General features: G+C 56.9%; 1 protein-coding gene across 4 annotated transcripts; it reads left to right on the top strand.

Annotated features, from left to right (window-relative positions):
• Window positions 1–472: 472 nt before the first annotated feature.
• Slc29a4 (solute carrier family 29 member 4) lies at window positions 473–24269 on the top strand. 4 transcript variants are annotated; one of them, XM_063234071.1, is made up of 11 exons: window positions 473–597; window positions 12590–12778; window positions 15083–15214; window positions 15440–15553; window positions 15889–16017; window positions 17768–17842; window positions 19265–19512; window positions 20622–20751; window positions 20842–21029; window positions 21624–21864; window positions 23229–24269. In XM_063234071.1, the coding sequence occupies exons 2-11, from the start codon at window positions 12601–12603 to the stop codon at window positions 23369–23371; spliced, it is 1578 nt and encodes a 525-aa protein (XP_063090141.1). In that variant the 5' UTR covers window positions 473–597; window positions 12590–12600; the 3' UTR covers window positions 23372–24269. The 4 variants fall into 4 exon arrangements, with proteins under 4 accessions (XP_063090141.1, XP_063090142.1, XP_005003782.2 ...); XM_063234072.1 differs by lacking the exon at window positions 473–597 and adding an exon at window positions 9173–9332 and having other exon boundaries at window positions 12595–12778; XM_005003725.4 differs by lacking the exon at window positions 473–597 and adding an exon at window positions 9173–9332.
• Window positions 24270–24717: the final 448 nt, after the last annotated feature.

Raw genomic sequence — 24717 nt, 5'->3', positions numbered from 1 at the left:
TCCCCAGGCAGGACGAGTCTCCTCGTCTTGCTGCCGCGCACATTTTGGATGAATGATCACATTTATATGCAGAGAAGACAATAAAGCTATTTTCAGTTGGGATCAAATGAGGTCCTCCCTAATAAAACCCCTCGGGCCACTGTGCCCTAGTGGTGACGGGTGGCCTTCCCTGCCTAGGAGGGACTTGGTCCTGGGGCTGGAGGATAAAGGGTATGGTCAGCACGGGGAAGCTGGAGGTGTGGGGAGGCAGGCAGCACCCAGGAGCTACACGCTGGACATGGTCCTCAGCTTCACAGAACCAGACATTAACACCAGAGAGGGCGAGTGCGCGGCTGGAGACATACAGCTTGTTCCTGACAGGCTGACTCTCCAAAGCTCTGCTGGCCCCTGAGCCTCTGCCAGCGACAGTTCCAGTGTTTTCTCAGCACTTGGGAACAGATGGCTGCAGCTCCCGCCCACGGAAGCCAAACATTTTCCCTGGTTACCCTGCTAATTTGCTCACAAGTCTCCTCTTGTAAATAAAGAGTACAAAGGCTCCTGCAGCCCTCTTGACAGCAGACAGTGAGGACAGGCGTGGAGGAGCACGGGGGAGCTCAGGTAAGGCCCATGTGGGATCTGAAGGTACTGGCTCCGGTCGGGGCACCCTGGGGTCAGACCCTGGCTCTGCCCCACCCCCGCCACGGCCAGCCCCAGGCTCCTCGTTCTACCTGTGAAATGGGTCCCCACTTGCCCAGGGGAACTGATGGGTCCCAGTTTGTCACCCATCCTGGCTCATCTGCCTGGGTGGTGGGTGGCTGGGGTCACGGCCGCCCACTCTCCTGCGTGTCTTATCTCAGTGTTCTTTCAACAACACTCTTGGGGCCTCCTCTCCCTGGCCTTGTCCAAGTCCTCTGGGCTCCCAAGCTGAGCGGTGCGACCTTGGGGAGCTGCCTTCACCTCTTTAGGCCTCACCCCACCTGCAAGCAGGGCGTCATCAAGCCTTGAATGAGCATGCAGGGTCATCCCTCCACCCAAGTCCGGAGGGCTTCTGGGAGGAGGTGTGGCCTGGAACCTCACAGAAGCATGGGACCCGGTGGGGACGGGGAGTGTGTGTGCAGGCAGCAGGAACTTCAAGGATGAGCCATGTGTAAAAGAGGGGCCTCGTGGTATGTGGGGGCCACAGGTGACGGAGTGTGGCCTGAGGCTGGTGCAGAGACACAGGCCAGAGCTTACTGGTAGCTGTAGCCTTGGGGTCACCTGAGGCTCCCACCCCCAGGAGAGCCTCCTGCCCCCCCCCCACCTCACCCACAGCAGTTGGTAATGAAGAGCTGCTTCCAGACAGCTCTGGACCAGGGCCAGACGGCTCCTGTCCTAGGCTGACAGCCAGCAGCCACAGCAGGCCTGGGAGTCCACTCGCTTCAAGACCTGGACCCCTGGGACTAGAGCCAGGGAGGCTGAAGGTGGCTTGGGGCCTCGTCTCAGAGGCCTGGCCGGGTGCAGCTGTCGGGTCTCCACCCCAGGGGTCGGAGGTATGGGTGTCCAGGGAACCGGCATAAGGATGGCCTGAGATCTGCTGGCCCTGCTGTGTGTTCTGGGCAGGTCCTGCCACACTCTGTGCCATCTTGGCAGGGATATCCTTCACCCCAGCCCGGCTACAGCTGTGTGGCGAGGCCACCCCTACCTGGCCTGCCGGGCCGCAGGCTACGCTCCATCTGGCCTTCAGTTTGTCTTTTCTGCCCACACCGATGGTGCTCACTGTCTCGGGGAGTCTTGCTGCATGGTGGAGGGGTGGAGGAAGAACCAGCAGCAGCCAACTAGACGCAAGCCGAGCTGGCCTGATCTTGTGTGGCCGAGTGTCACTTTCCCCACCCCCACCATCAGGTGTCACCCCCAGAGGCCCAGCTTCCCCTTTCAAAACTCTCTGGCTTCCCTGTCTGTGATGGGCTCTGGGGAACCAATGCTGGGAGAATTCAGGTGACCTCTGTGAAGACCGCAGCCTGTGCAGGGGTGGGGGCAGGAGAGAGGCCCCAGTCACCCCAGCCCCCGGGAGCCATGGCCACGGCCGCTCCCACAGCCTCTCCACAGCCCCGGGTGGCTCTCCACGGCAGGTGGGGCTGATGGGAAACAGCCTAATGCGCTCTAAGTTAATAAGTTGGGAATAAATTAGGTTTGCACTGGCAAAAAGCTGCTGGCCAGCAGCCAGGGCCTGGAACAGCCCCTCGGGAGCAGGGGTGGGGCATACTTTAACTTCTTACTAGGAAAACCTTAAAGGAGGTCGGAAGGAACAGTGTCGTGAGCATTCGTATGCACACACTGGTCGCCTTGGCTTTCTTTCTCCCTGTCTGCCTGCCTTCTAGCCAGCTGTTCACTTACATAGTACTCGGATGGAGCCCAGGGCCTCTGGCATGCTAGGCAAAGGCTTCACCCCTGGCCTCCACCCCAGCCCTTACCCCTTTATTCTTTCTTTTATTTTGAGATAGGGTCTTTCTAAGTTTTCTAAGCTGGCTTCAAACTTTTGATTCTCCTGCCTCAGCCTCCCAGAGTACTGGGGTGGCAGGCATGTGCCAGCCAACGGTCCATCTTCCCAAAAATGCATTTCAAAGGCAGATGCAGACATAAGGACATGACGGCCCTAAATGTACATTCTTAGAGGCCAGCATTTGGGGTTTTTGTTGTTGCTGTTAAGGCAGAATTTATAATAGTGAAATGCTTTGTGTGTGCTGGGGTTGAGCCCAGGGCAGGCGCAGGGCTAAAGTGGCATCCCAGGCAGTGATACATAGATCAGAAGTGAACTTCTGCTGAGTTTGACAACTGAAGGTGCCTGGAATCATGACCAAGAGACAGAGCATCTCCGTCCTAGACAGTGCATACTCCACCACCACCATCCTCAAGGGGGGCACCCCTGAGTCTGCCTTCACCTGCTCTGGAAGTCGGTGGAAAGGGAACTGCTCTGTCTTTTGCATCTGACTCTGGTCTCTCTAAGAGCTGTTCAAGCTGCAGGGGTCCAGGGGTCCCATCCTTCATATACCAAGCAGAGATCCTGTGCTGTGGCCACCAGCTCCTCAGTCATCTCCTCTTGATGACCTGGGCTCTTTCCAGAATTCATTTGTTGGGTTCGTTTTATTTTTGTTTTGTTTCAGTTTGGTATTCTGTTTTGTTTTTGGTTTTTGTAATACTGGAATTCAGGGCCCTGTTTATGTATTTAGAGACAAGATCATGCTAAATTCCCTTGACTGGTTTTAAATTTGAGATCCTCTTGCCTCAGCCTCCCAAATAGCTGAGATTACACCCAGCCTGTTTTTAGAAGTTTCAGCCCCTAATCAGCCAACTCCAAGGCAGAATCTCTGGACAGGGAGGTGCCAAGGAGGAAGATGACCCAGGCCATGCGCCTGGAGACCCTGGTCTGCACAGACGCTGTCCCCCTAGGGTGAATCAGCTTTGCCTCCCCATAATCCAATTGCCATTCAAAAGCCTGGTCTATGAGCACATGAGGCCTGGGAGGGCATCTAGATATAAACCATAGCACTCTGCCCTAAGATGAAAAGGCCTGGGGTAGCCAGGCGTGGCAGATGACAGGAGGTAGGAAGTAGCAAAGCCAGCTGGGGAAATGAGTGGGATTTGTCATTACAAGATCCCAGGACAGTGCCAAATTCCCAGGGTGCCATGGCCCCCATGACATAAGGACGCAGAGGCCACATGGAGCCTGCTACAGTGACTCTTCAAATAGCCTCTCTGTCTTCTGGACCAGAGTGTACTTGTGTACTTTTATTTTTGATTCTCTCTCTCTCTTTTTGGCCCAAATTTGCTCTGCAGAGCCAGTTTTTTTTCTTCTTCCTTTTTTCTTTTATTTTTGGGGAGGGGGTACTGGAAATCGAACTCAGGACCTTGCATTTGCCAGGCAGGCGCAGTGCCACTGAGCTATATCCCCAGCCCTTCCCATCACTCTTCGTATAGATTTTTGGCACCGTTTTGGGATTGTCCTTTGTTTCTTTGTTTGAGACAAGAAGGAATTGAAATAAATTTAATTGGTGAGCCATTTTTAAAGGAACTACCTGAACAGTGGTACACACCTGTAATCCCAGCACTTGGGAAGCTGAGGCAGGAGGTTTGCTGCAAGTCCGAGGCCAGCCTTAACTACATAGTGAGACCTCCCCCACCAACAAAAAAGTGGGGCGAAGAACTGTGAAGGTAGCTCAATCTGAACGACCTGGGTTCAATCCCCAGTACTATAAATTTTTTTTTTAAATTAGTATTTTAGACTCTCTCTGCTATACTACAGAGTTTCTAAAAATCTCGAGCCAGGCATGGTGGTGCATGCCTAGGATACACAGAGAATCCAAGGCCAACCTGAACTACACCGCAAGAGCCTGTCTCAAAAAGGAACAAACAAAAAACAAACAAAAGTGCCAGAGTTTCTAAAAGTCTCAAGGGTGAAGTTGAAGGCCGAGCTGAGTGAGAGGTAGAGCACTTGCCTAGCAGATGCAGGGCCCTGGCTTCCATCCCTAGCACAGGGGGAATTTTTTTTTTTTTTTTCCTGAGACAGGGTTTTGCTATGCAATTCAGGCTGGCCTAGAACTCACTTTGTAGCCTGGGCTTGCCTCAAACTCATGTCGATCCTCCTGCCTCAGCCTCCTAAGATTACAAGCAGGAGCCATTGGGAACAAAATCTTAAAGGTCTTGTCCCAAGGCAGGGAGGCAACAGCTCAGAGCTGTGTGGCGTGGCTCTCTTGGGCCTCAGGGCATTACAACCTGCTCTGAAGCCACAGCAGAAATTATACTGAGGGGCAAAGCGGGCATCAGCCTGTGGCTGGCAGGCTCGTGCAGGAGTGGAGGAAGCCAAGAGACCACAGAGAGCTCCCTCCTCACAGGATGAGGTCACTCACCCACTCATTCACTCTGCCACACTGTCACCTGCTCATTCCGTGTGCCTTCACTGACACATCTGTCATTCTACAGACAGCCACGGGGTTTTCTGTTTGTTTTTGCTTTCCGGTACTAGGGAGCAAACCCAAGGCCTCACACTGAGCTACACCCTCAGCCTTTCTTCTGTTTTCTTTGGAGACCTTGCTAAATTGCTAAATTGCTAAATTTCCCAGGCTCGGCTCGAGCTCACAATCCTCCTGCCTCAGCCTCCCAGCGTGCTGGGATTATAGCTGAGCACCACCATGCCTGACCCCAGATGGCTTTGCTCCAAGGGCACTTGCCAGCAAGAGCAGCCAGACAGACACTAGTGACCAGAGTGGCTGTGGTCAGCAAAGAAGGCTACTCAGCGGGCTGGGGGTCACTGGTGGGGACAGCACCCATGGCGAAAGCCTGCTCCTGACCCCCAACACTGAAGCACTTGCACCTATCAGCACAGCACAGCCACAAGGCTCAGCTTTGACTCCCAGCCAAGGACACACCTGGGCCTCAGTTTCTCCACATGTGAAATGGGTGATGGCAAATATTAGTCACCCATGATGGGGCAGCTGGAAGAATTAAAGGGAACTTGGGCTTGGCACGTGTCAGACCCCAGAAGAGACTCGCTATGGGTCAGAAACAGAGGGAGAAGGTGAGCAGCCTAAGGTCACACAGCTCAGAGGTAGAAGAGGATCCCTGTGTCATGGGGCAAGGTGAGGCAGTGTGGGCACTGGAGACCAGCGCTGAGGACACTATGGCCCGGGCCTCTGATAGTGCCCTGCAGCCCATGGATTAGTTATCTCTGGCCACACAGTGCTGAGTAACAAACACCTTGAGCACAGCAGGGTTGCACAGCCATGTATGAGTCTTCCCCATCCTGGCTGCCCGGGCGCAGCTGACTGCCAAATGGGCTGAAAGGCCTGCAAGTGGCTCTGTCTGTGCTGCTCGGCTTTAGGAGACTGCCCAGGCATGTGCTCACAGTGACCACAGAGGTGCCAGCGAATCTTCAGATCTCTAGCCCAGCTGCTAGCGCAGAGGTCGGGAGGGCAGCACCCAGAGACGCCCCTGCACCTCTGCCCCCACCCAGGCCCTGGGCGACTCCCATCTGCACCCTGGGCCACACCCTTGTGATCAACCATGGCCTTCCTGCCAGCTCCCTTGCCCCTGGGGAGACGCCCAACACTTTTGGGGCCACAGAAGTGATCCATGTTGAAAGCAGATAGTAGAAAAAACCCAGTTTGACTTTGTTTTCTCAAAACAGTCCTGCATGAGCACTTTTTAATAAACACCCCTGCTGAAGGCTCCGTGCAAACTGCTGACCTGTTCTGATTAAAATGATTCCAGGGTGTTCTACCTGGCTGGCATGGGAGAGAATGTTTTCTTTCACTGAGTTTTTCTAGCTGCTCATTGTGTCTGTGAAGAAAGGCCACGGGAGTCTCTTAAAAGTTTTTTATTCAGGTCACATGGATCTGCCAGCTAAGTAATCCTGTTACCAATAATAATAATTTAATTCCTTTGTCCACTGTTTGACTGATTGATTTTGGTTTTCTGAGAAAACCAAACACAGTCTCACTGTGTTGGTCAGGCTGGCCTTGGACTCACTACGTTGTTCTGGCTGGTACTGCATTTCTCTTTCCTGGTCAGGGATTGTTCTATTTAAGTTTCCTTCTCTTCTGAGGGCAGCTTTTCTGCTCATTTATAGTTTCCCAGAAAATCACTTTACTCAGCGTCTCCAATTTTTTTTTTCATTGCTCCCAAGAGTGGAAATTGTCTTTTACATTTCTTCCCACTTCCTATTTCGGTGTCTCCTAACACTCACTCACAGCCAAATTTCCACATCATCCTGAAACCTGGCTCTCTGCACACTCGGCCCCAGGGATGCTCCGCAGGCTTCGTGGCTGCCTTGGGGTGCCAGGCAGATTGCTGCATTGGGCATTATGACGAACATCTTTGGATAGAAAGCCTTTTCTATATTTAGAGCTATTTCCTTGGACTGAGTTTTCAGGACCAAATGGTAAACACATTTTGGGGTCAATTTGCTTTCCAGAAGGGTTGTTCCAGTTTGCATCAGCAACCTAGGAAGGAGGTATCTGTTTTTGTCTCCAATGCTGATGAAGACTCTCTGGGAGAGGGGCACTCTCCCTGCAACCAGCAGGATGCCCTCCGGCCATTGCTTGTCACCAACCCCACCTTCCACCCCTTCTCCTGCCTGGGCCTACCCCCTGCCACTCTTGCCTGACTGTAAGGAGTGCCTCCATGATTGCACAGGGCACTGCCCATCCCACCATCTGCCCTGGGATCCTTCCATACTCTGCCTCCCAGCTTGGATGTCACCCTCTGATGTGACCTTCTGAGCATGGCTTTCCTTCCATGGCCACCTGGACAGTTGCCCACCCTAGAGCCCCTCCCTCACAAACTCCCCTCCAGCATATTCTGGTTATCTGCCAGGCGCTTGATGTTCTCACAACTATGGCACTTGGTTCATACCCGTCTTCCCTGTTAGACAGAAGCATCAAGGACCCAGAGTGGCTCCTGCTTTTTTTTTTTTTTTTTGCATTTAAAAAAATTTTATTGGTCCTCAGCTGGGCATGGTAGTGCATGCCTGCAATTCCAGCACTGGGGAAGCTGAGGCAGAAGGATCACTGCAAGTTCAAGACCAGCCAGGGCTACAAAGTGAGCCCAAGACCAGCTTGAACTGCATAGCAAGACCCTGTCTCCTAAAGACTCCCCCCCAAAAAAAGTTTAGATATACATAATGATCACATTCATGTTAGGGAATTTGTACCTGTACGTGATATATATCTTTGTGTGTGTGTGTGTCTTTTTTTTTTTTTTTTTTTTTGAGACGGGGTCTCGCTATGCAGTTCAGGCTGGCCTTGAGCTCACTTTGTAGCCCAGGCTGGTCTCGAACTCGCAACAATCCTCCCACCTCAGCCTCCCGAGTGCTGGGATTACAGGTGTGAGCCAACACGCCCAGCTTCCTGATATATATCTTGATTCTTTTTTTCCCATTCCCCTCTCTTCCCTTCGACCCTCTTCCCTTCCTGATTTATGAAAGCTTTGCGTCCAGTTTTTGCCTTCATTCTCTTTCCCTTATCCCTCCTTTCCTTTCCCCTCACTCTCTCCCTTGCTCCCCATTCCATCTGAATATCGTCCTCCCATTCCTGACATATACTCTACAGTTTGGTCCTGATTTATGCTTTCTGCATTTAGAGCAGAGTCTCAGGCAGCAGCTGAGGACACCCATTAACAGCCCAGACATGTTAGGAGCCTGAGGCCAGTGCCCCTGGCCCAGATGACAGGACTGGGGACCCTGCACTCTGCTCCAGAACCCCAAGACTGTAAAACAGGCTCTCCTCTCCAGGCCACCACCTTTTAGGAGAGATGGGGGAGGTCTGCAGACCTCCAGCAGTGAGGCAGCCCTGGGTGCCCGGAGGAGCAGAAGCCACGGGGCTCCAAGCAGAGTGAGCACGCATGTGGTGGGGGACTGGCCAGTGCCCAGCTGTACCTGTGCCCATCCTCTGCGTGTGGGTCCTGATCGCGTGGACAAGGAGGCCTCGCCCTTCTGCTTCCCCTGGGTCTGGACTCCCCTGTGCAATGGACCCCTTCACCATGCGCACAGCAGGCCGACCCACAACTTCTCCCAGGTGTCCCAGGTCTTTCTCAGGGCAAATCACAGACAACCCCATGAGGCTCTACTCTGCTGATGCTGGGACACAGCCCCATCCCACATCTCAGTCTGAAGTTAAAAATTCCATTTTCCTGGGAGAAAACTTGAGGCTTGGTGATAGGAAGCGACCAAGCCAGAGCTGGATCTAAAGCTGGGAGGAAAAAGGGGCTGGGTAGAGATGGGGACCAAGCAAGGACAGCACAGGGGACGGTCACAGCCCCAGACCTTGCTGGAATCCCTTCTGAATTTTGGTACCGCTCAAGAACTCCTCCTCACCCTGCAAAACCCTGTCAGGTCGTAGCTGAAGGAAAAGAGAAGACTATAGGACTGGCACCAAGTTTGAAGGGGTGAGCAGCATGGATGGCCGGTTGGTCAGTGGCAGGCCACCTTGAGGTCACTGGGACCACTCATCCTTATGCCAAGAGCGTCTGGCATTGCAGTCTGGGTCCCCCACCTCACCCTGCGTATTCAGAGGCATAGGGAGGGCAGGACAAGGCGGGGGAGATGGGAGGGACAATGAGGGCGAGGGCTGGGACTGAGGAGCGGGGCAGGGTTTAGGCCCTGGGCGGGCGATTGGTGTTGGAGGGGCGGGCAGTGGGCGGGGATATGGGCGTGGCTTGGGTGCGAGGGCGGGGCCGGGTTCCGGCTGCGCTCACAGCCGCCGCTGGCCACCCCCCCCACCCCCGGTTCGCGCGCTGGGACCCCGGGCCCGACAGACCTGGGCACCGGCCCGACCCGCGGGGAGGGGGCTCTGGGCGCCGCGGACCCCGCCGGCCCAGCCGAGGTGAGTGTAGCGCGGAGCGGCGTGCGGGCCGCGCGGGGACCTGTCGGAGCCTTTGTCTGCGGCGCGGCCCCCCTCGCCGCCCTCCTTGGGCGCATGGCCCCCAGCACTCCGTCTCGGGAAGAGGGTCTCCCCGCGCCCCGTCCCGCCTTGCAGCCCCCGGTTCCCAGCTGCGAGTGCGAGATCCAGACTGGGAAGGGACAGCGCCAGTGGACCTGGCCGAGCTGGGTCTGGGCACCGCTGGTCCACCCGGCACACCCAGCTCCTCCGTCTCGCGAAGTTCCCCCTGTCACCTCCCCCCGGCCACCTCCCCCGGCCACCTCCTCCGAGTTTCTGGAAAACCTGCTGGAAGAGGCGGGGCCTGGGCACAGGGGTCACCTCGTGGGTGACCCTTGTGCCCGGGGTGGTGACCTGAGGTCCGACTTTGCTGCAAGCAGGTGGAGCCCCTGGGAATGAACCTGCGGGAACCTGTGGGGAGCCTGCCGGGGAGGCAGGGTGGGCCAAGACTGCCCCAGCATCCGGGCTGGCTGGCCCGGCTGGCTGGCCCAGCTGGTGTCCTCAGGACTCCTGGAAACAGGCAGCAGGAGGGTCTTGAAGCTCACAATCCTTCCACTGCAAGAAGGGTTGGGCTCCCTAAAAGCTGGGCTGTGGAACCTGTCGTAAGCCTAGCCTGAGGCCACAGGGGACAGGGGCATCCAAGGGCATCCGGCTAAGAGGCCAGAAGTTCAAGGCCCAAGGTGGGCAAGCAGGCCAGCACTCCCGGCAGAATCTTCCCCTCATCCTCACTGCTTTGCTGGTCCCAGATGGGTGGAGCCAGCCCACACTGGTCTGGCGCCCAGATGCCCAGCACCTCCACCATGTCCCAGCACAGCAGTCCCAGCTGCAGTGGGAGGGGCCCAGGGCGGGCAGCAGGGCCAGGCCCTGGTGTGAACTGCCTAGTCCTGGACTTGGCCTTTCACTGCCTCGAGGGCCCTTTCTGCAAAATGAAAGCACACACATCCCTTGGGAGGGCTGATAGGGGGCAAGGGCTCTCATTGGCCCTTACCGTGCTCTCCAAGTGGTAGTTCCTGCCACTGTTGAACATCTGCGGTGTGTGGAAGGCCTTTCCTGCCAACACTCGTTCCTCCGTGAATTATTCTCTTGCTTTCATTCCCCTCTACTGAGTCCTTGCAATAGTGAAGTGGAGAAACTGAGTTCTGAGTGGTCATCCTAAGGCCAAAGAAATGACTTGTGTCATCTCAGCTGCTCTGTGAGACAGACACGTTTCTGAGATCCCAGCAGCTCAGGGTGGGAAGCAGAGAGTAACCGTGTATCAGTTGGGTCTTTGAGTCTGAATGCGCCTAACCTTAAGCTTGAGTTAAAAGAGACACAGGAGGAGCGTGGGTCTCTGGCTGCTGGTGTGGAGTACGCAGGGCCAAGGGAGGAGAGTGGAAGGCCGCGGGCACAGTGGCCAGCACGCAGTGTGCGTGGCGGCTGCCCGCCACACTGAAGGAGCTGAGCGCGATGCTGAGCACGTCCGCTCTCCCAGATGGCGTTGCCTCCTCCGGGCGGAAACCTCGCTTGCCCGCCAGGCGTGTCCAAGATGCTTCGTGTGCAGGGGTTGCATCTCAGGAGCCCTGCTGAGCACAAGCCCAGCCTTTCGGGGTTCAGGTGTCTCCAGGATGAGCTCCCATCCCCCTTAGCCGCTCACTAGGCAGGAGGAGCATTCAATTGTTATGGACTGTTATTCTGCCAGCTGTCCTCTTCCCGGGAGGCTGGGGAAAGGGGCTGGGTCCAAGCAAAGGGCTCCCGCCTCCACCCACCTCCACCTCCTGAGGTCATTCTGGCTGACAGTCGAGTATAAGGGTGAATCCAAGGCCACTGACTTGGAACTGCAGGCAGCCCATCCTAAGCCCCTGCTGTGGCCCCTAGCTACAGATGTGGCTGGAGGGGCGGGCAGGCGAGGGGGCTATGGGGAGGCCACCTTGAGCACAGAAGGGAAACACTTCTGCTTCCCAGCCCCCAGCCTCTTCTCCCCCAGCTGTGGGTGCAATCACTGGGTCAGCCCCCAGCTGGTAGGGTCACTTTCCCCAGCCATCCAAGACCACAAACAGAGAAGGCTGCCACCCCTGAGCCCCAGCCTACGTCCCTGGCTCAGGGAAGCTCTGTGGAGAGGCAGAGAAGGGCAGTCATGGAGCCAGGAGGAGGGAGAGCTTGGCACCTGGAGACTGGTGAGAGGGTAAACTGAGGCAGGAGAGCTGGGAACATGAAATCCAGGAAAAGGGTGTAAGGGGTGCTGGCTGGTCAGCCCGAAGATGACAGAGTGGCTGCAGCATGTGGGCTCCCACAGGGTGGCCCCTGTCACCTTCCTCAGCTGTGCTCCCACGGGGCTGTGTGGTCAGAGGCTGAGGGGCCCCTGGTGTGACGTTTGTCCCTAGCCCCTCAGTGAGCACATATCCTTTTTGTAGTCAGAAATGAATTGTGTTCTTGGAAAAATCAGTTGATAATGTTTTGGGGAAAAGCTGGACACCCCCAGTGCACATGGGGCTGCCCACCCAGCAGGGTAACTCAGCACCCCAGATCCTACGCGCCTTCCACTGCTGAAAGATCAGGGATGGCAGATCCCAAGTACAGCAGGAAACTCCTCGGGAGACACTAGGGGACCTGCCGAGCATGGTGGCCCTAGAATGGTAGGCCTGAGTGGCTCACAGCTGTGGCACCTGGTGGGGGGGGGGGTCCAGGCCCTACAGCTTTCTGCCTGAGACCAGAGTGGGTGTTATCCACCCCATCACCCATGTCCATTGGCTGAATAACAAACGCATATCAGGACGCGTTCCCAGCTCTGTGCTGGCTCACACTGTGTGGCCCGGGTTCTGAGTGCTCACCCAGCCCTGGCATTATGCTGCCTCCCCTTCCCCATGCCTGCTGCAGCCGCCTGCATGCAGGCCACCTCAGGTGCTCCAGCTGTGGCCTCTGAGCTCCAGTGTCCACTATTCTCACCTCATCTCCATAGCAATGAGGGTGAGCTCCTCACAACACCTGAGGTGACATCACCCCTCTGCTGAGTTTGTGTCCTTCTTGGTGAATACTAAAAGGGGGAGTGAAGCCTGGCACAGTGGTGCCCACTGGTAATCCCAGTACTTTGGGAGACTAAGTCAGAAAGGTTCAAGTTCAAGCAGAAACGAAAACAAAAAAATTCAAAAGTGGGGGTGCGAATGGGAAGGTCTTTCCCAGGGAAGTCCCCGTTCTGTTCCCACACTTGCCCCATCTCTTTCCCACAGTGCAGGCGGCCATGGGCTCTGTGGGAAGCCAGCGCCTCAAGGAGCCCAGTGTGGTGGGCACACCCGATAGGAATGTGGGGACCAGTTTCAGCTTCGACAGCTTCCAGCTTGAGGCCACCGCAGCCATGGTGGATGCGACTCGGGAGCAGGGCATCAGGGCCAGGGGTGTCCCCACCTTCGTGGACTCAGGTGAGTGTGGCACGGGCTGAGAGGCATCTGCCCCAGGCAGGGTTCAGCCACGTGGCCCTAGGCAGCCCTTGGACAGGGGCACCCGGGCTGTAGCACATGCAGAGATGCACACCCCGTGATCCCCTGCAGCAGCCATCTGTGCCCATGGATGGGTTCCGTGCCCACCAGGAAGGTGAGGGGCACACAATGAATCAGCCCTGACCTATGCTTCTGTTTGGGGCGCTTTGGTCATGTTCATCAGACAAAGCCAGCTGTGCCCAACTGCAGAGGAGACAGTCCAGGGCTGGAGGTGATTGTCATAGCTGGCATAGCGGTTCAATGCTGTCATCCCCAGACTCTGGAAGGCTGAGGCAGGAGGATCATAATTTTGAGCCCAGCCGAGGTGACTTAGCAATTTAGTGAGACCTTTCCTTAAAGCAAAGGACAAAAAGGATTGGGATGTAGCTCAGTGTGAAGGCCTTGGATTCAACCCCCAATGCTAAAAAAATCAATCAATAAATAAAAGCTGTTTGTCAGCCCAGCTGTGTGACCTTGGACAAGAATTGAAACCTCTCTGAGCCTCACTTTCCCCAAATTGAGGATCTGGGACCACTAGCTGAGAGGTGAGGCCTGTAGAGTGGTGGAGGGCGGGACTAATGTGGGATGGGCATGGGGTTCCCTGGCCTCCTGTCCTTTGCTGCCAGGGACCTTGGGCTGCCCCATGTGATCCTGACTTGTTCGTTGGGTGAAGACACAGTGTGGACACTGGGCTCAGCGTGGGCTGCTGTGTGCTTGGCCCCAAAGCAGCTCAGAGCATGGCCTCACCCTCCGGTCTGTCTTTACCCATGGGCAGCAGAAGTTCTGCTGGGCAAGGTGGTCCACGGGGAGGGATGAACAGGCCAGGCAGTCCCGCCAAGTGGCTACAGATGCCATGAAATGGGGCCCCGCAGCAGCGACCACACCAGTGTGTGCTACTCATCGTGGCAGGGTAGTTTAACTATGAGGCCATGGTGATCATGGACATGGTGGCAGTGGCTGGATCAGTCAAGGTTCAGCTATAAAAACAGAACCAGTAGGAAATGGAGAGATAAAGAGAGAAAAAAATAAGCCAGTATGGGGCTGGGGATTTAGCTCAGTGGTTCAAGCACTTGCCTGGCAAGCACAAGGTCATGAGTTCAATCCCCAGTACCTATAAATAAATAAATAAAACAAGCCAGCTTGATGGTGCACCATATCATACCAGCACGCAGGAGACTGAAGCAGGAGGACTGCTGCAATTTTGAGGCCAGCCTGGGATGCAGAGTGAGACCCTGTCTGAAAGAACCAAAGAATGAGGAACAGGGATTTAGCTCAGTGGCACAAGCGCTTGCCCGGAAGTGCAGGTTCTGAGTTCGATTCTTGGTACCATTAAAAGAGATAAAATAAGAATAAAAGAAAGAAAAAAAGAAATGGAGTTAAACATCCAGGTGTGGTAGAATATGCTTGTAATCCCAGCATTCGGGAGGCTGAGAAGGGAAGATCAGTGCCAGTTTGAGACCAGCCTGGGCTACAAAGTGAGCTCAAGGCCAGCCTGAACTGCATGGCAAGACCCTGTCCCCAAATGACAAAAAACAAAAAGCAACCCCAGACCATCAGAGTCCACCCTGCATAGGGCTCTGGGCACCACACTTCTGCTCCAAAGAGAGGTGACTCTAGAGCCCTAGTGCCTCTGAGCACGGTACAACTCACCCTACTCCCCCAGAACTGCATCTTCCCTTTCCCAGAGGATGGTGCGACATCTTCCCAAGGCGTTTGCACTTCTCCTTCAGTGTCCTGTGGTCCTGCACCAAGCCCCAAAGTTAGGGACAAGCCCAGTCTGTGCTAGTGACAGGCCAGGCCAGAGTGGATAAACCAAACTATTTGGTAAAGTAGGCTTGGAAGTACACAGCCACATCCTAGCTCTCTGAGGCTGAGGCAGGGGGATCATGCATTCAAACCCCACCTGGACAACTCAATGAGACCTCACCTCAGAATAAAAAGGAGCTGGGGGTGTAACTCAGGGTGAAGGCCCTGGGTTCAACCCCCACTACTACAAAAGAACTTTAAAAAAAAAAAGCAGCTGCTTCCATTGCTGTGAGGTGTGCAGCTATGGTGGCCATGGCCCCCTGGTGGTGGACAGCAGCCATGGTGATAGTTGTCATGGTAACGACGGACATGGTGATGGTGGACAATGGATTTGGCGATGGTGCTCCTGCTTCTGGGTGGCCTGGTGAAGGGGCTGTGGGGTTGGGTGGCCACAGTGACTGATGCCAAGGATGGTGCCCACCCTGCCTGTGTCTCTTTCAGTGACAGAGGAGCCTGTGCCCGAGGACCGCTACCACGCCATCTACTTTGCCATGCTGCTGGCCGGTGTGGGCTTCCTGCTGCCCTACAATAGCTTCATCACGGACGTGGACTACCTGCACCACAAGTTCCCAGGTACGGCTGCCAGCCAGTGTGGGCTGGTGCCCTGAACCCGGGCCACATAGTGTGAGCCAACACAGAGCTGGGACCCTGCCCAGCCATCCTTTCAAATCTCCCTCAGCTGTGCATCACTGAGTGCCCTCAGGGCAGCCCCTTGCCCTCTCTGAACTCAGGTGGGGACCTACAAGTTGGCTACCCCAGCACCCGTCCCAGGACCCTTCCCCACCCTGATCCTCACAGGAACCTCCATTGTCTTCGACATGAGCCTCACCTACATCCTGGTGGCACTGGCAGCCGTGCTCCTCAACAACGCCCTGGTGGAGAGGCTGAGCCTGCACAGCAGAATCACCACAGGTAAGCTTTGCCGCTGCCTGGCTTCACTGTGCTCTTCTGTAAAATGGGCACATTTCCCAGGACACTGTGGGCTCCTGTGCTGGAGAACAGGGCCAGGCCGGGCTCCTCTGCAGCCTTGAAAGCTCTGAGCTCCAGCCTTGGGCTCTGCACAAACTTTTGCTTTCTCGAAGTGCCCTATTCCTTCTTGTGGGTCTTCATGGAGACTTCCAGCCCCTAAGGGTACCTCCTTTAGGAAGCTCTCAGGATTGCCAGCCCTGCCGGACCGGCCAGATGTCCCAGCATCTGGGAACGGGTGGTGGGGAGCAGAAGGGAATACTGAGTCCCTCTTCTCACAGGCTACCTCCTGGCCCTGGGGCCTCTGCTCTTCATCAGTGTCTGTGATGTGTGGCTGCAGCTCTTTGCGCATGACCAGGCCTACGCCATCAACCTGGCCGCTGTGGGCACCGTGGCCTTCGGCTGCACAGGTAGGGGTCAGGCCACAGGCTCAGCTCCGCACACCCCACCCTCATCACCACATCAATGCTTCTCTTGGGCTATGGCTCAAACTTTTTTGTGGTACTAGGGACTGCACTTAGGGCGTTCACTCTGAGCTACATTCCCAGATCTTATTTTTTTTATTTTGAGACAGGGGTCTTGCTAAATCGCTGTTTAAATTTGTGGTCCGTCTGCCTCAGCTTCCCAGAGTGCTGAGGTGACTGGTGTGTTCCATCAGTAGCCTCTCACATTGAAAAAACATTTTATATAAAATATGTCAAAATTACTGGGTATGGTGACACATACCTGTAACCCCAGCACAGGAGGCAGAGGCAGGAGGATCACTGCAATTTCAAGGCCAGCCTAGGCTACACAGTGAGACTGTGTCTCAAAAAACCAAAATAAATAAATAAATAAATACAATATGTCAAAGCCATGGAAAGATTGCCAGAATAGTACAGTGGACTCCACATGCCCCTTTCCCTCTCTCTCCTGAATGCACATTCATTTCCTCTAACTATGGACACATGTGAAACCATATGTAGCTCCCCGTCAGTACCTCTGCTCACTGGAGACTCACGCTCAGGATATGTTTCCACCTGTTTCTCCTGTCAGCCACACCCCAGCTGCCAAAATTCAAAATTTTCCCACTGACACGATGGTAGCGCTTCTTTTTGGGTGGTAGAGAAGGGGTGGAGGGGTTTAAAACAAGGTCTCCCTGTGTAGTGCAGGCTGCTCCTGAACTCACTATATAGCCCTGGCTGGCAATCCTGCTGTCTCAGCCTCCGGAGTGCTGGGATTACAAGTGGGCACCGACACGCCCACAGGTTGCCTTTAACCATGACTTCCAGGAAGAAGCAGGTCTGACACATGATCTCCTAAATGCCTGTGTGTGTGTATATGTGTATAAGTCAAGGCCTCACGAAACCATGTTTTCCACCCAGGCACTCCGCTGCTCACATTTTTTATATTTTTAAATACCGATGCCACACACCTATAATCCCAGCTCTAGGAAGGCTGAGGCAGGAGGATTGGTAGCTGGAGGCCAACCTGAGCAGTTTATTTATTTAGATACCGAGGATCAAACCCATGACCTTGCACTCGATAGGCAGGTGCTGTGCCACAGAGCTATATCTCTGGCCCTAGCCCGGGCAATTTAGCAAAACCCTGTTGCAAATATTGTTTTCTAATGTAAAAAGACTGAGAATGTAGCTCAGGACTTCCTGATTTTGATCCTTGGTACCAAAAAAAAAGGAGAGAGGAGAAAGAATAGGGAGAGCCATGGGAGCCGGGGCTCAGTCCAGGTTGGAACAGCCGTACCACCTGGTCCTGCTGGGCCTCCGGGTGTGAACGGGACTGCAGAGGCCAAGGTACCGGCAGCTTCTTGAATCGAGTTTCTGGACACCCACCCACGCAGGGGCAGTGGCCGGGTTGTGGGGCAGTGGCTGGGTTTGCACTGCCTGTTCCGGCAGTGATGCCTGCGTTTCTGCTCCCGTCCTGCGAGCAGGGCTGGCGATGACCCTGAACCACTCCGAGGGCAGAACCCTGAGCCTCCTTGGTGCCCTATTCAGGGGCAGCACCGTCTCGATGGTGTGCTGTGAGGTGGTAGCGTCAATCCCCTCTGCCCTGGACACTGTCCTCTTTTCACACCTCGCTGGCCAGCAGGGAGCGCTAGCCGTGCATGTAGTGTGTCTCTAGCTGGGACAAGCGGTGTCTCAGGTTTTGTGTCTCTCTCTTAAGTGCAGCAATCCAGCTTCTATGGATACACAGGGATGCTGCCCAAGAGGTACACGCAGGGGGTGATGACCGGGGAGAGTGAGTATTCCATGCCCTGAGGGCCCTGGGCTGTGAGGTGGGGGGAGGTGTCTGAGGACTTCTTCCTGGGGCCCCTCAGCTGGGGACTGAGCAGTGCAGCAGCTCAGTGCATGTGGACGGCCCTTAAGGTTGCATTCCGGGTGCATTCGCACATCTGTGTGTGCATGGCAGGAAGCTGAGCCCTAAGTCCCTCAACCTTGGGTGCTGCCCCCTTGCACCAGGCTGCCCTCAGAGCTCTGTCCCCATCCCTGCTAAGCACACCTACCCAGGGGTCCCAGTGACTTCCCAGTCAGCACCAAGCCACCACCCTGCTACTCAGTAAGGGGTGACACTGCCCTCGAATTACCCAGAACCCAGACTTCCACTCCTGACCTGCTGCCTTCCTCCACTTCTGGGTGCCGGCTGCTGACGCCAGGTTCCAGCCCAGTCCACACACAGAGCCCTGTGCTCTGTGCCCCCTCATCCTGGGCTGGCCTGGGCAGGGCCTACCTGGCTGTTACTCCCCTTGGTGGCCTTTGCAGCCTTCGATGATGCTTGCTCGAAGCTGTGCTCTGGGGCCCTGGTTCCAGCAGGACAGCCCAGCACACAGGTCTCTGCCTGCTGGTGGAATTTATGGCGGGGTGGGCCAGGTTGGGCTGCCGGCAGAGTGGGGATGGTTTGTGTAACCAAGAAAGATTTGCTTATGGCCCAGGCCAGACCCACCCTGCTGCTTGCTGCCCGTGGGCCTTGGTTGAACTTGGATTAACCCCACCCCCACCCCCCGCTGTGGCTGCCAGGAACCCACCACTGCCTGCCTCCAGAAATCAGATCCTGCTCTGGGGCCCTGCCCCTGCTGTGCTGGGCCCCCTCACCTGTGCCCTAGCCAGCCCAGGACTATATCAGCCCCAGCCAGGGTCTCCCGTCTCAGGTCTGCACTTGGCTCCCCTGCCACGTAGACCCTGGCTTCTAGATCTCTCCCAAGACAGGCTCACCACACACACACACACACACACACTGTGCACACCTGTGCTCCCTCAAGGACCTTGCTGTTCTTGTATCCTGTGTCCTGTCTGGGACCTCGCACAGCAAGGGTCCCGTGTCGTCGCCAGTGGGTCCTGAGGCTGAGACAGGCTGCAAATTCAAGCGCTAGGTGCGGTGGGTTGTGAGTGTGCACAACTTCTGGGGGAGCTGTGCAGTGTCTGGGGCCCAGGATAGTGGCCTGGGGAAGCTGGTACCTCCTGGAGTTAGGAGGACAGTGAGACAGGCTCAGAGAGTTGGGGCGGGCCATGGACCGGATGGATCAGGGCTGGGAGGGTGCTGGCCCAGGCTGGGCTGGGCGGAGTTGTGAGGAGTTGGAGTGATGCACAGGATGAAGTGGGCGGGGTTTGCTTCGGGGGCGTGGTCGAGGGCGTGGTGTCCCAGCCCCTCCCCGTTCCTCCCCAGGCACGGCGGGGGTGATGATCTCCCTAAGCCGCATCCTCACCAAGCTGCTACTCCCGGATGAGCGCGCCAGCACGCTCATTTTCTTCCTGGTCTCTGTGGGCCTGGAGCTGCTGTGCTTCTTGCTGCATTTGCTGGTGCGGCGCAGCCGCTTTGTGCTCTATTACACCACGAGGCCGCGCGACAGCCGCCGGGGCTGTAGGACCGGCTACCGCGTGCACCACGATGTCGCCACGGGAGACATCCACTTCGTAAGTGCCTGTGCCAGGCCCGGGGTAGCTCGGCCTCTATCCTTGTCACCAGATGCAGAGGGGACCAGCCCCGATCTGGTTGAGTTTCTCTGCTGCTGCCATTGTCACAAAGGCTCGAGGTCCTTCAGCTGCCTTTGTACCACCACGCGGGGTGTGCATGGTCCCCTTTCGCAGTGGCACCCACATACTGCTGACTAAGGCTCCTGTGCTCGGGGACCGCAGGGCGGGACTCTGTGCCGGCCCAGCCTGAAACCTCAGCCCACCCACTGTCATTTGAACAGTCCGGGGGGTGGGGGTCACAGAGGCTCCCCTTCCCTAGGTTCTGCCGGTCCCAGGAAGAGGGACCCAGGACGCAGGGAAGCCCCCCTCCCCCAGCCTCCCACACAGAGGTCACCAGAACCATCCAGGACCCGGGAACCCAGGCCGAGAGGGAGGGCCCGGCTCAGTTCTGACGCCCTCAGCTCTGCTGAGGGCCGAGCCCAGCTGGGGAGCCGGGTGCCCTCTGGTGGCCGCAGGGCTGCAGAGCCGCTGAGGTGCCTTGGGGTGGGCAGGGGCGACCTTTCGACCCCTCAACAAATAGCCACGATGGTGGGGCAGGCACTGATTGGGTGTCCCCCACGGATCCTAGAGACCCAGAGATGGCCTGCGATGGAAGAGGACAGGTCTGAGGGGCTGCAGGGGGGACCCCAGGCCGGGCATGCAGAGACCACTGGAGGGTTCTGCACATGGCACAGTTGTATACTCAGGCTGGGGTGTGTGCAGGGGAACGGGGTGGGGTGGGCTGTGAGGCTTTGGGAAAGGTGAGCACTTAGGGTGAAGTTTACACATCTGTAATCCCAGCTACGTGTGAGACTGAGGCAGGAGGATCCCACCCTGGGCAATTTAGCAAGACCCTGACTCAAATGAAGAGCAGGGGATTTCGCTCAGTGCCCTTTGAGTTCAATCCCCACTACTGGGGAAAAAGAAAGAAAATGGAAGGCCGAGGTAAGTGAGGGAGAGATCTGCAAACCGTAGGTGCGAACTCGACAGCAGCCTGAGGCAGCGCTCCTCCCCTTGGGTCAGGTGTTTGCCTGGTACGTCCCCTCCACCGAGCCCCGTCGTCCTTCCAGGAGCACCAGGCGCCAGCCCTCGCCAGCAGTGGGTCCCCCAAGGACAGTCCGGCCCACGAGGCGACCTCCGGCTACGTGCGCTTCGACGTCCCGCGGGCGCGGGTGGAGCGCAGCTGGCCCAGCTTCCGAGGTGAGGGCGGCGCCCGTGCGCGCATGCGTGCCAGGTGGGTGGCATCAGGGCCCCCGCGGGCGCCGCCCTCTGACCCGCCCGTGTCCTCAGCCCTGCTGCTGCACCGCTACGTGGTGGCGCGGGTCATCTGGGCCGACATGCTGTCCATCGCCGTGACCTACTTCATCACGCTGTGCCTGTTCCCCGGCCTAGAGTCCGAGATCCGCCACTGCGTGCTGGGCGAGTGGCTGCCCATCCTGGTCATGGCCGTGTTCAACCTGTCAGACTTCGTGGGCAAGGTGGGTGTGCAGACCCGGGGTCCAGGCTGGCGGGACTGGACCCAGGCGTGGCGGATGGGAACAGCCACCACCGAGGTTGCCGCGCCTGCAGCGCCCCCTAGAGGGCGCCCCAGCCTGGTCTCACCGGGCCACTAGCTTCGTGAGGCAGTGGGGTCCCACCCTTGGAGATTGAGCTTGCGCCCCTGAAGTCCCCAGAGATGGCAGGAACTCGGAAGAGCAGCGAAGGCTAGTCAGAGACTAGGCCTACTGTTGGTCTGGGGCGAGGAAGCTCATGAGCTAAGAGGGGGAGACTGATTCCCTTGGGTCACACAGCACACAGGCCCAAGAGATGAGCACAGCTGTTTGTGCGTCCCAATCTCAGTCCTGCTACTGTCCAGCTGTTTGATGAGGGGATTTGAGTCCTGTGACCCCATTTCTCAAAGAAAGTCCTGGTCCCACCTCTTGAGAGCACCATGGGGCGAAAGGAGGGGACGGGAGGTATTGGGCTGTGTGCTGACGCCCGGCTCAAACTGCGCGGATTTGGAGGGTACTGGGGACACTAGAGAGAGTGGGGACACAGGCAGAACTGGGGACCCACACGCTCACTCCTTGCAGATCCTGGCCGCCCTGCCAGTGGACTGGCGGGGCACCCACCTGCTGGCCTGCTCCTGCCTGCGCGTGGTCTTCATCCCCCTGTTCATCCTGTGTGTCTACCCAAGTGGGGCACCCGCGCTCCGGCACCCAGCCTGGCCCTGCGTCTTCTCCCTGCTCATGGGCATCAGCAACGGTTACTTTGGCAGTGTGCCCATGATCCTGGCAGCCGGCAAAGTGAGCCCCCGGCAGCGTGAGCTGGCAGGTAAGGCTGCTGTCCCCAGGACAGCAGGGAAACCGAGGCCAGGAGGAGCCACAGCCAGGCAGCCTCGGGTGCATTTAGGGGGACATCTGTCCATTGTGTCATTCATTCTGGGCACTGCTCCTGGTGCTGGGGACAGAGTCTCCCCACACTTGTGGATCACAGTCTCAAGATGAGACAGCCAATAAATACAGATGACCACTAGACGTGAGGTCACATCGTGGGTAAGTAATGGGAAACAAGAATTGGAAAAATGGGTGCAGGTGCACACTTGTAGTCCCAGCACTCTGGGAGGCTGAGGCAGGAGGATCATACTGAGTTCAAGCCCAGCCTACGCTACATAGTGAGTTCAAAAACAACAAAAAATGGAAATAAAAGCAGCAAAACGCAGCAGGAGGTTGGGGGTTCATGATGTAAACAGCAATCTCGGAAAACCTTCCCGAGAAAGTGTTTTTTAAGCAGGCTGGGAGGAAGTAGTGGGGAGCCAGCCATATGAAGATGCAAAGGAAGTGGGGCCCAGTGGAAGGAGTGGTGCATGCAAAGGTCCTGAGGCAGAAGCAGGTGTATGTGCCACAGCCAGGGACAGGCATGGAAGCGAGTGGATCTGTAACTGTGAGGAGCTGCTGCAGCCATCCAGGCCCAAGACAACAGAGTGAGTGGTGCCATGGAGCCGGGAGAAAGTGCTGGATTTCGGATCTGTTTTGAATGTAGAGCCCACAGGGCCAGGTGATGATGGGAGATGAGGTGTAAGAGAGTTGGGGGATGCTCCCATGCATACGGTGTACTGTTCAGTGTGGAAGCTGGTGGCTCTCACGACTGTGATCCCAAAACTCTGGGAGGCTGGGGCAGGAGGATCCCAAGTTCAAGCTCGGCCTGGGACTCTTACCAACATTCTACCTCAGAATAAAAATAAAAGGCACAGGAGATGTAGTTCAGTGTAAGGGTCCTGAGTCGGATTCCCAGTGACACCACCCCCTCCAGAAAAAGCAAGCAGAGGAGGGGAAGGGGAAGAGACTGGCACTACAGTTGACTGAGACAGGGAGGGGTTGTGTCAGGCTTGAGACAGACACATCGGAGATGCCCACTGGACTGCCAGATTGTCCTCGACAAGGAAGACACTGGTGACAGAGGCTAGAGACAGATACAGCTGGGGGCAGAGAAGCGGGTGAGGCCCCGGCCTGTGGCAGAGAAGGCGGGGCCAGCCAGTGGAGGTTTGGACCTGGAGGGCACAGCAGGTGCTGTTGGTGGTACATGCGGCCTCCCAGGCTCCTGGGGCCAGCACTGCCACCCCACTGCACACCCAACACCCAGCATGGCCTCACAGGCACGGCTGCCCACCCGCCTGCTCAGGCCCCTGTCCCCCACAGGAAACACCATGACCGTGTCCTACATGTCGGGGCTGACGCTGGGCTCCGCTGTGGCCTACTGCACCTACAGCCTCACCCGCGACGCCCACAGCAGCTGTTTCCGAGCCGCCACTGCCAACCGGTCCCTCATCACGGGGCCCTGAGTGCTGCCTGCCACCCGCTCAGGGAGGCTGCTCCACAGCAAGGAACGGCCAAGGCCACCTGCCACCTGCTACCTGCCTGCAGTGCCTCAGGGCCTGAGTGAGCCCCCTCCTGTGCCAACAGCCCCACCTCTCTGGATGCAGCCACCTGGCCAGCCCGGGCCACATCTCCATGGCCCAGAGTCTGCCTGGCACTGTGGTCACACACCCTCCGCCACATCTGTGTCAGTGGCTCAGGCTTGAGCCAGGCCAGCACTCAGTGTGTCCTTTGTCCAGGATGACAGACCCAGAGCCTCAGCATCCCCCTCCTGGTGACCCCACTGCAGGGTCTGCTTTGAGATCCCTTGGTCGTCGTCACCACTGTCCATGACCCCTGTTGGGGGAGGGTCCTCCTCCTGGCCCTTGGAGGAGTGGCACAGCCCCCAGCCTGTCCCCCTCAGGCCTCGATCCTGCCACTTATCCTCAAGCACTGGACATGTGCATCTGCTGTGGAAGGAGGATGGCCCTGGCCTCAGTGTCCCCAGCACAGGGAACACCCCTACCCCAGGCTTGGGCCCTGTCTTCGGGTCCTCACTACCTCCCTAGCTCCCCTCAGGTGACCCTGGCAGAGAGGGGCCTGCGTTTGGGGGACATGAGGCAGTTCCTCCAAGATTGCCTCAGCCCTGGCATGGCTTTCTCACAGTGGGCTTTTAGGAAGGGACACATGTGCCAGAGGGTCTACGGCAAGTTGGGAGGGCTGGTGTCACTGCAGGCAACCAGGCTGACTCCAGGACATCCTGCCAGACTCCTACATCCCGCGCCCTCCCTGTGACCATGCTGTCTCCTCGCCTGCTGTGTCTCGTCCACCTGTGTCCTCTGACTGTACCGCACTGGCCATTAAATGACAGCGGCTGAGATTGCCCCCTGCGCCTCCCAGGAAGTGCTTGTTGGGGTGCAAGGCTGGGACCAATGAGGCTGCTGGGCTATAGGGGTGCCAGGACTCAGTGGGGCGGAGTGCAGGAGCCCTGGGATTTATCGCAGGTGACCTTTCAGCCCTTGAGAAGAGCTGAGAACAGTCACAACCCAGCCCATGGTGGAAAATAGAAGCTTCGAGAAGCCCCGTCCCGGGCACTGAGCCTTCTGACTCAGGCTCTGCTGTTGCTGATTTGTGCAACTCAGGTTCCTGCAGTTTTGTGCCTCGGTTTTCCAAGGAATGTGACTGGGGTACAGGTCCCTTGGAAGAGGGCCAGAGAACCAAATACGGTCCAAACCTGTAGTCTTAGGGATCCAGGGACGAGTGATCACCCTGCAGGACACGGGCAGGCACAAGCCAGGAGGTAATGTCAGAGATTGCCGCCAGGTGGCGCCAG

This window comes from Cavia porcellus, unplaced genomic scaffold, assembly GCF_034190915.1.
Source record: "Cavia porcellus strain 051 isolate PalLab524CR breed Dunkin Hartley unplaced genomic scaffold, mCavPor4.1 scaffold_23, whole genome shotgun sequence".
In the NCBI taxonomy this organism is placed as follows: Eukaryota; Metazoa; Chordata; class Mammalia; order Rodentia; family Caviidae; genus Cavia; species Cavia porcellus.
Note: the sequence above shows the minus strand (reverse complement) of the source record. Positions and strands in the feature narration are given on the sequence as shown.